Genomic DNA, 9786 nt, shown 5'->3' with positions numbered 1-9786 from the left:
TCCTGTCGTCCCTGTCAGCACCCTGGGTGGGGGAGGGACCAGGTAGTGGGGGAAGTGGAAAAGGGATTGAGCGTTTGGAGTGCAGCAGCTGAGAAACAGCAGAAGAGAAATGGAGAAGGATGAGAAAGAGACCAAGAGCATAGGCTGAAGGACAGAGGAGTGTGAGAACACAGGGGGTATCCCAGGGGCTGCAGAGGCTGCAGACCCCAGACTGTGAGAGCGAGACCAGAGGCAGAGATGACCAGAGAGAAACCAAGAAAGAGGAACAGAGAGAGACACATGGAGACAATTCAAGATAACAAGAGATGTACACTGAGAGAGATCGGGGATGTGGAGACATGGGGCTAGGGCTCAGGGGACCAGAGGTGGGAGGCATCGTGTGTATGGAGAAAAGGGGAAACTGCAAAACAGCCCCATCCCACCCCAAACTGGGGCGGGAATTAGCCCCAGCAGAGGATAAAGAGGTGATTTCTAGGTGGCAGACAGGTTTGGAGGTGGGGGGAGAGTAATACCCTTATCTTGGAAGCCTATCTCCTCCCATTAAAGGACAGAACGTGAGGGAGGGGCAAGGCCCAGGCCGTGGCTGGACACCGGGGGCCAGTGAGGGGTACAGATCTGACTCCATCTCTCTCAGTTTCCCTCTTGGCCACAGATGGACAAGCCAACAGCTATGGCAGCTGCCCTGCCCCCACCCACCCCAATGATTCTGGCCTAGCCTTGGAATTTCTGGGCTTAGAGGCCGCCCAGGGTCTGTGTGAGAGTGGAGGGACCTGGGAGTGGAGACACTGGGTGGCAGGGGGGAGGCTCATACCCAGGTGCTAATCCCCATCCGGCCAAGGCAGTACCAGAGCCTCACTGACCTTCTTGGAGATTAGTCCCCATGGAGACCGTGGCAACTCGCCCCCTCATTCTGGCTAGGCCAGATGGGTGGGTGGGTGGGGCAGGCTGAGGCTGGATAGGGAGGGGAAGGAACTTTTCAGAGGCATCACAGGAGTCAAGGCTGGGAGGCCCCTCCAGGACCCACAGCCAGCTTAGTTTACAGGTAAAAAACAGAGGCCTTAAGAGGGGACTGACTGACCAAAAGCCCCAAATGGCACCAGGACAAGCACCAACACCAGAAGCCAGATCCTCGGCTCGGTTCCCAAGCATTTTTTCCTAGAGAGCAGAGGCCTAAGCAAGAACAAAGGAAATTGGCACACTCCTCTCTGACCCTTCCAACCTTCCCAAACTGAGGTCGTGAACTGAGGAGTGGTTCAAATAGGGTGAGGCAGGAAGGCGCTCCGTCCTGAGCACTAGGCTGGCTTCTGCCAGGGGCCAGGGTGAGATGGAGGGTACAGTTCCCAGAGCCATGCTTGCAGCCTGACCACCCCCCAACCAGGCCAGCCCCAGGGGTGGTGGGAAGCAGGTGCGTCAGAGCCAGTTATAACCACAACCACAGCAACAGCGGCGGCGGACATTTATTGGGTGGACGTTGCAGGCCTGTTCTGTTTTACATGCATTTAAATCATCACAACAGCCTCTTAACCCACTCTCTTCACCATTCAGTGTCTGTATGACCCTGCGTGGGTGGCTGAGCTGATGCCTCCCTGGGTGACTGTGGAGTGGGTATGTGCACATGTGAAAGTGATGGGGCATACTTGTGTGTGAGTCCAGTGCCCAGTACAGTCCGTGGCACATAGTACATCGTATTAAATCTTTGAGGAATAAGTGTGACCAAGTGTCTGCCCATACATGAATATGACATTGAGGTTTCTATCAAATCCTAGAATGAGACTATTCACATGCGAAGCTTGCGGGATCACATCTATGTGCCTGGAACTGTGGATGACTCTGTCTCCATCTGACTGAACGTGGGTCTGTGTGTGCCCTCTCCCTGTCACCCTGTGCCAGCCCTGTGGCTTTGTGTCTGGGTGTGTGAGTGATGGTGAAAGCTGCCTGCCAGCTCCCTGGATGGTGGCCAGTTCTCTAACCCCACTGAGGGGCAGAGGAGAGGGGCTCTGTTTCTAGTGGGATAGAATAATGGGTCTGTGTGGGTGGGACTCCTAACTGGCCCAAACTGGGCTGGTCTCTGTACCCGTTATCTCTGTCTCCCAGGAGACCAGTCCTGCACAGCCCCAGGGAAGGTGCTCATCTGCTGGTTCTGGGCTCCAGACTGGGGGTGGGGGCGGGGGCCAGAGAAGCAGGGGTGGAAAGGAGGGGCTGGTAATGGTGGCAGGGTGAGGGAAGGCACCCTTTCCTGAATTTGCATCTTCAGTACCCAACCCCTGGATGATTTCCCAGTAAAATGACGGGGGAGGGCTGGGAGGCGACCCGCTCGAGGAGGGGACATTGGCCACCAGCCCCTCTCCGCTGCCCAGCAGTACTGAGCAGTCAGGCTGTTCCTGGGGTGGGGCTCTAGGTGAGAGAGGTGCCACTTCTTTAGGATTCTCAGGGCTTTTTCTAGGATGGAGATCTGGGCAGGAGCTTAGGAGTGGGTTTGAGGGCTTCCTTGCAGGATCTATGTGTCCCCACATGGGATGGGGGTCTGGGTGGGATCTGAGGGCCTCATGGAGGGGACTTAGGCTCAAAGGATTCTCTGTGGGATCTTATGGATCTGCATGGGACGGGGGTTTCGGTGAAATCAGAGGGCAGGAGATGGTGGCTAGGGATGGGGTGAGTTCCTGAGGATTTCCTTGTGGGACTCAAACGTCCCAATGTGAGACGGAGAACTGAATGAGGTCAGGATGGGGGTCCCTGAGGGTGATAAGATCTCTGTGAGATTTTGAGGGCTCTGTGAGGTGTCGACTGGGGTTGCTGGTTTTTGTCTACCTAATTCCCCGCTTCATGCCCCAAGGCCAGGCTGTGGATGTGGAGGGGGTAGGGGTGACTGTGCTGAGCTGGCAAACAAAGCCACCTGGGCACCCATCCTTCAGGAAGCTCTGGGCGCAACTGATCTGGGAAAATAAACAGGAACAGCTGCTAGGGGTGGGGGTGGGGGCACGGCAGCTGGGGAGAGGAGCAGAGCTGGACCAGCCTGGTAGGGAAACGAGGAGACCAGGAGGGGGTCCGTGGTACCCAAGGGGGGTTATCAATCCCAGAGTTCTCTCCTGGCACAGTAGGCAGGGCTGTCTCGAAGCCCCTTCCCCTCAGTGGTTCTTCTCTTTGGCTTGTGAGGCCTAAAGTCAGGAGGGGCTGAGGGCGTTGGGGAACCCTGAGATGTTTAGAGGTCTTCTGGGCCAGTGACTGTGGGTGGTGGTGGTGGGTATGCCCATTTCTGAGAGAGCTGGTCGCACTTACTAGAACTAGAAGCCATGGGTGAGGGGGTGGGGGGTACCTCCATACCATTTCCACGAGGAGGGACAAGGTAGAGAAGGGGAGAGGCTGGTTGCCGCCAAGACCAGAGCTTCACACTGGAGGAGGAGCAGGGGCCCTTCTCACACACGGGGTCCCCTCCCCAACTCCAAGCGGGACTTCTAATTCTAACCTGGACCTCGGCTGGACGGCCTCCCCGCTTTTCCTCCTCCCCTAACCCTGGAAAAGGCGAGACGCACCACTCCTGCAGAATGCCGCCTTGGGACCCACACGTGGAGCCCGACCCTCGAGAGTACGCCCAGCCCCCAGCCCCCAGCCCCGCTCGGTGCACAGTGTCCAGTCTCCGACAGACACCCCCACACCCTCTGACCAACACTTGGCGCCCGCGTCAGGGACAGCGCAGATGCACAGCCTGACGCACTAGCCACCCGCGCCCGCGGCCCCTCCCGACCTGGACCTCCCCTTCCACCCCGCCCTCCGCGCCAGCTTTCGGGCCAGCGCGGCCTGCTCCTGCCCTCTGGTGGCCGAATCCAGAATTGTCGGATAGAGATGGGGGAAGGCGAGATCTGATTCTTCACCCCTCACCCCTGCCCGGGCTGGTGACACTGAAGGCAAAGACTGGGACACCAAGGGTCCAGAACTGGCTCGTGCCCCAGTCTGTAGTTTGTATTCCCTCCTTGAGGTTTGTGTTTGTTCAAACCCCCGCTAGGGTAGGGAATCAGGACACGGTTCTGACCTCACCCCCAGTCAAACTTGCCTGAGGTTGTCCCATCTCTGACCCATATCCTCCTCATTCGGACTCTACCGCCATGCCCAGTTCTAGGGCCCTGTACTGTTGGCACCCATCTTCACACACACTGCGAGCTCCAACAGTAACTCCTCACCGGGGAAAAGAGAGCCCAAGGGATCCTCTGTCTGCCCCCAGCGCCTGCTCTCAGCAACCCAGAACTTCAGAGGGGGGAGAGCAAGCTGCCAAGCACTGCACCCCCGCTTCCATTGGAGAATTTTCTCTACACCCCTTTTCCCGTGGACATTTGGCCCACGCCTGACCACCTTGTTCATTCACTCGTTCAAGAAGTTTTATTGAGTGCCTACTACGCATCCAGCACTGTGCTAGGTTTGAGGATAACAACTGAGAACAAGTCACAGTCCCTGCCCTTTCAAATGGAGCTTACACTCTGGTAAGGGAGATGCCGCTACACCCATAAACACAAGATGAAAAAGATAACTTTACAGCGTGATAAATGCTAGAAAGAAAAAAGGCTGATGTGATGGATGGAAGGGTGCCTGGAACAGCATCACCGAGAAGTTGACACAGGAGCCAGCCATGCTACGATCTTGTGACCAAGACACTCCAGGTAGCTGGAACAACAAATGCAAAGGCTCTGAGTTGGGCTGAGCATGGAACACTGGGAAGAAGGCTTAGAAGGCAAGCTGGTGTGGCAAGGCTTCTGGGAGTGTCCACAGCTGGCCTGTGAGCACTTTTTGGCACAGGAGCTTCAATGGACAGTGGCGGAGCACAGGCTTTGGCTTCCAAAGGTCTGAGCTCGATTCTTGCTCTGAAACTGGCTAGCCATGTGAGTTTGGACAAGGCCCTGCACCTCTTTGACCCTCTGTTTCCATATCGGTACACGCAAACCTAACTCGCTGGACTGTTGTGAGGACCCATAAGGGAAGCATGTGACTCGTGGGAGCAACAAAATATTAGCTCCCTTCTCACTCACCCCTCTCACCTCTGCTGGAATATCCCCACCCACACCCACCACCATTAAGGAAAACCTATAATTTTGCAAGAAGCCTTTGCGTCTCATTTGCTGTGGTTAGAAAATTCCACTGCAAGTGGTGAGGAAATTTCCTACCTGGAGCTATCCCCTTGGGGCTCCCAACCTTTTTGGGGCTCCCAACATTTTCCTCTTCCTCCTCTCCCTCCCCCTTTCTCTACACCCCCCACCCCCACCCCCGCCGCCGCCTTTCCCCAGCTCACTCTGTCGCCCAGACTGGAGTGCAGTGGCTTGATTTCGGCTCACTGCAACCTCCACCTCCTGGGCTCAAGCAATTCTCCCATCTCAGGCTCCCAAGTAGCTGGGACTACAGGCGCATGCCAACATGCCCGGCTAATTTTTGTTTGTTTTTGCAGAGACGGGGTTTCACCATGTCGCCCAGGCTGGTCTCAAATTCCTGGGTTCAAGAGATCCTCCCACCTGGGCCTCCCAAAGTGCTGGGATCACAGGCGTGAACCACTGCGCCCGGCCCTGGGAGATTTCTTAGCTGTGGCCCCTGCACCACATTCCAAAGCCCTCTGGGCCTCCACTTCTTCATCTGCGAAATGTAGGACAATAAGAGTATCTTCCTAACAGGTCAGTGTTAGAATTGATGGAGTTCACGCACCCGAAAGCCTGAGCAGAGAGCTCGGCCTGAATTAAGTGCTTCATCCTCAGCTGCTAACTCTCAGGCAGACGTCAGGGTTGGAACCCTTAGAGCCTGGAGCTTTGTGGGAGACCCGCAGCGGCACGGGTTGAGCAGAGCTAAAGCCCTACCTCCCGCGGCGAGCCACTCCCTGGGTGGCTATTATGCCTAAACACTGAGTAAACCGCGCGGCCCTCGGGCGGTCGTTTCCAGCGCCCGGCGCCGCCGCGTGGCGGGTCCTGACCACCGCCTCCTCTCCTTCCCGGGCCCGAGGACACCGCTGGGGCGCGGCGCAGGATCTGGGAACGCACGCTTGGGAGGAAAGGGGCCGCGATGGACCGATCCTCCAGGAAAAAGAGGACTGAGCACATGAAGCGAATCCTTTGGGCAGAGCCTTCTCTACCTCCGCCCTAGCATCGCCCAAAAGAGAGGCCTGGACTAGGGCCGAGGAAGGCTGGCGATTAGACTCTGGGAAGAACTTCCGCTCAGCGAGTCAGCAGCGCGGTCTTAGCCGGAGGCCCCGGGGAGGCCAGGTCCCTTCGTCCCAGAGGGCCGGGACAGGGGAGGGCGCGTTCTGCCCTGAGGCCTGGCGTGCCCTGCCTGGCTCAGGCTGGAAAGAAAGAAAGCGCGGAGTCAGCCTGGGCTGCGGCGGGCGCGGGGTGCGCGCCTCAGCACTTTCTGTTGTCTTCCCCGCGGGCTGGGGCCACAGCGGCGGCTGCGGGAGAGGCCTCGGCTCTCCAGCGGAGACCAGAGCCGACCGCAGCCTGCTTGCTGAGTCAGCGACCCCACCCCCGAGGGAAAGGGTGCGGGCAGGGGGACAAGGCCCGGGTATAAAGCTTGGCCCGCCCGGCCGCGCGCAGCCTCGCAGCCCGTCCATTTCCCTCGCGTGCCGCGTCACCCACCCGGTGAATGCCCGCTGCTGGGGTGGGGAAGGGAGGGGAGCGCGGGAAGACTGCGAGCCCCTGGCAGCCGGGTCCAGAGCTAGGCCGGGTCCAGCCCCCGGGTTCTTCATTCCCTACCCAGGTTGGGCGGGCTGTGGCTCGAAACCGGGGTCTTGAGACGCTGAGCGCGTGGTTCCACCCTTCCTGTCCGCAGCGGCATGAGCAGCGCCTCCGCGCCTGGCCCGGCGCCCGCCAGCCTCACGCTCTGGGACGAGGAGGACTTCCAGGGCCGTCGCTGTCGGCTGCTGAGCGACTGTGCGAACGTCTGCGAGCGCGGAGGCCTGCCCAGGGTGCGCTCGGTCAAGGTGGAAAACGGCGTGTGAGTGATTGCCTGGCCGCGGCTGGGCTGGGTTGAGGGGCGCTGGGCTCCACCGGCCCACGCTCAGAGCCTCAGCCCCCTGTCCTGTGAGCCCTGGAGAGACCTGCCAACATGGGAAACCCCATAGCCTTCCCAAAATTCCCTACCCATCGCAAGATAAATCATGGGAAACTGTGTATTTTTGTGCTAGCTAAAGAGACACAGGCGAGAAGCGACCCCTCGAGGGTCCCTATGGGACCCCACCGTGAAGGGGTTTCTAGTGTACTTACATCCTTCCCAGAGTTTTTCTCTGTGCAAAATTAGAAGGCTCTGCACTTGGCTTAACAAAAGAAACCCAATCCCTTTCCTCGGCCCCACCCTGGTCTCCCAGAGCCCAGCTTTTCCCACCCTGCCGCCCCCTACCCCTGCCCCAGCTGAGGTCCCAGTTTTTGCTATGATATTCGGGAGGGGTCCTCCAATGTGTCCCTATGCAAAGGCCTAAACCCTTGAGGCAGGAGCACTTGGTCGGGGGATCTTCATAACCAGGAAAACTCTTTCCCAACCTGGGGTCCTTGAGGGGGAAGCCTGGGCGCCTCAAACCCCAGAGAGCAGCAGGTTTCGGACCTTTAGTCCCGAGAGGGGCTGGATTGCCATACAATGGGGGTGTCAGGGGAAGGGTTTGGGGTTGGAGAAAAACATTGTGCTTCTCAGTCTTTTCAATCATGGCCAGCAAGGGGAAGGCAGAGAGGGTGCGGCTGGGGCAGATACCTCCCAGCTCTTCTCCTTTTCCAGTTGGGTGGCCTTTGAGTACCCCGACTTCCAGGGACAGCAGTTCATTCTGGAAAAGGGAGACTATCCTCGCTGGAGCGCCTGGAGTGGCAGCAGCAGCCACAATAGCAACCAGCTGCTGTCCTTCCGGCCAGTGCTCTGCGCGGTGAGCACAGCCCACTTCTCCTCCTCTGCCTCCTAGCTCCAGGCCCTGGCCTCACCGTGGCGCCTAGAAAGGCTGTTCAAGCCCTGCATGGGGGGTGTGTAAATAAACTCCCAGATGGGTGGTAGTAGCATTATTTCTCAGCATCAGAAGGGTGTCTCCAAGAAAGTTGGGATTGTGGGCGTAGGCCCGGAGTCCAGAAATCATCACCACGGACAGCGCTGAGGCCATCCCAGTCCTGAGCGCCCAGGGTTTCCCCACATTCAATCGTCCACACGTGTGAGTGAGTGCCTCTGTCGTCACACAGCCATGTGAGGTCAGGGTGGCTGCTGTTAGCCCCATACACTGGTGTGGAAATGGGGCTCAAAGGGACAAAGTGGCTTGCCCAGGGTCACTGAAAAGAGTCAGTCTCAGTGTGTGTTTGTGTGTGTGTTATTGTGTATGTGAGGGTGTTGGTAATGAATCAAATACACCGCAAGAGAGGACCTCATTTTCCATTTGTGCCGACCTGGTTACTGGTAGGGCTGGGAAGTGGAGAGCAGAGGACCCAGCCCAGGCCAGCCCAGTTCTTCTGTTCCAAGAGGCTGAAGAACCCTGCAGTGGGAAGGCCGGAGCCAAGATGCAATCAGTATTGATGCCCTGACATGTCTATTCTGATTCTGCCATCCAGTACCTCTTAGCTGGGCACTAATCTGTGAGAGGCTGTGCGGAGGGGCTGGACAGGGGATTGGGTAGTTAGTCAATGAGGCCCTCAGGGAACTGTCTTGGTGAATGGGACAGATTTCTCCAAGGACCTCTGATTTTGCTCCTGCAAAATGGGCCCACGTCACAAGATGCTCTGTAGTCCTGACCTGAAAGGGTCTCTGGAAATCCTATCCCCCCAATCACCTCCTTATCTCAAAGCCATGGGAGGGGCCAGGTTCGGGGGAGCCTCTGAGTGATCCCTTTCCCAGACTGCCAGGGAGCGGATGGGGTGAGCTCTGGGAGTGCCTGTGGGTCCTAGACAGCTGCACAGCTTGTGTGGGGCAGTGTGTGGGGGAAGTGAGGCAGAGGATGTATCTGTTAACCCTTTGGAAGCCCTGATATTTCTGTCCTGACCTTGCTGTGCCTCAGAACCACAATGACAGTCGTGTGACACTGTTTGAGAGGGACAGCTTCCAAGGCTGCAAGTTTGACCTCGTTGATGACTACCCATCCCTGCCCTCCATGGGCTGGGCCAGCAAGGATGTGGGTTCCCTCAGAGTCAGCTCCGGAGCGTGAGTCCTGGAACTGGAACCAGGGAGACAGAAGAGCAGGGAAGCAATGGGGACCAAGGAAGAGGGTGGAGAAAAGCGATATGGGGAGGGTGCTAAGAGAGATATTGGGGACTTGGAGGCAAGGGGAGGTGAGATGATGGAGTCAGACTGGAAGGGAGGAAATGAGGAGGTCCTAGGAGAATGGAGGGCAGCGGACAATATGGGCACAGATGAAGGGCTGGAGAACATGAGGGGATGGAGGCGATAGGGGGTGGATATAGAAGACTGGACGAGAACGGTGATAGGAAGACTGGAAGCAGTGGGCAGGGGAGGGAGAGAGCCACGTAGGGAAAGTTGAAGCAATGATTTTGGGGCTGGGGGTTGGGAGCTACAAAAGGAGGGCTGCTAGTGGAGAACATAGGGTGGGGGTGGGGGCAGAGCTTACTCCCCGCCCCTGTACCCTCACTGGCCTAGGTGGGTGGCCTACCAGTACCCAGGTTACCGAGGCTACCAGTACGTGTTGGAGCGGGACCAGCACAGCGGACAGTTCCGTACTTACAGTGAGTTCGGCACACAGGCCCACACTGGGCAGCTGCAGTCCATCCGGAGAGTCCAGCACTAGGCTCCATGGCCCCAGACACCTTCCCTGAGGACACTCAATAAAGGTTCCTGAATCTTCCTGCC

At 57.9% G+C, this 9786-nt stretch overlaps 1 protein-coding gene across 1 annotated transcript; it reads left to right on the top strand.

Moving 5' to 3' along the window:
- Window positions 1-6555: 6555 nt before the first annotated feature.
- Window positions 6556-9786, top strand: CRYBA2 (crystallin beta A2). The gene is made up of 5 exons (XM_054478584.1): window positions 6556-6602; window positions 6793-6957; window positions 7729-7870; window positions 8981-9123; window positions 9577-9786. Exons 2-5 carry the CDS (start codon window positions 6797-6799, stop codon window positions 9722-9724), a joined length of 594 nt encoding a protein of 197 aa, XP_054334559.1. The 5' UTR covers window positions 6556-6602; window positions 6793-6796; the 3' UTR covers window positions 9725-9786.

This window comes from Pongo pygmaeus, chromosome 11 (genome assembly GCF_028885625.2).
Source record: "Pongo pygmaeus isolate AG05252 chromosome 11, NHGRI_mPonPyg2-v2.0_pri, whole genome shotgun sequence".
Taxonomy (NCBI): Eukaryota; Metazoa; Chordata; class Mammalia; order Primates; family Hominidae; genus Pongo; species Pongo pygmaeus.
This window is presented reverse-complemented; position numbering and strand designations above follow the sequence as displayed.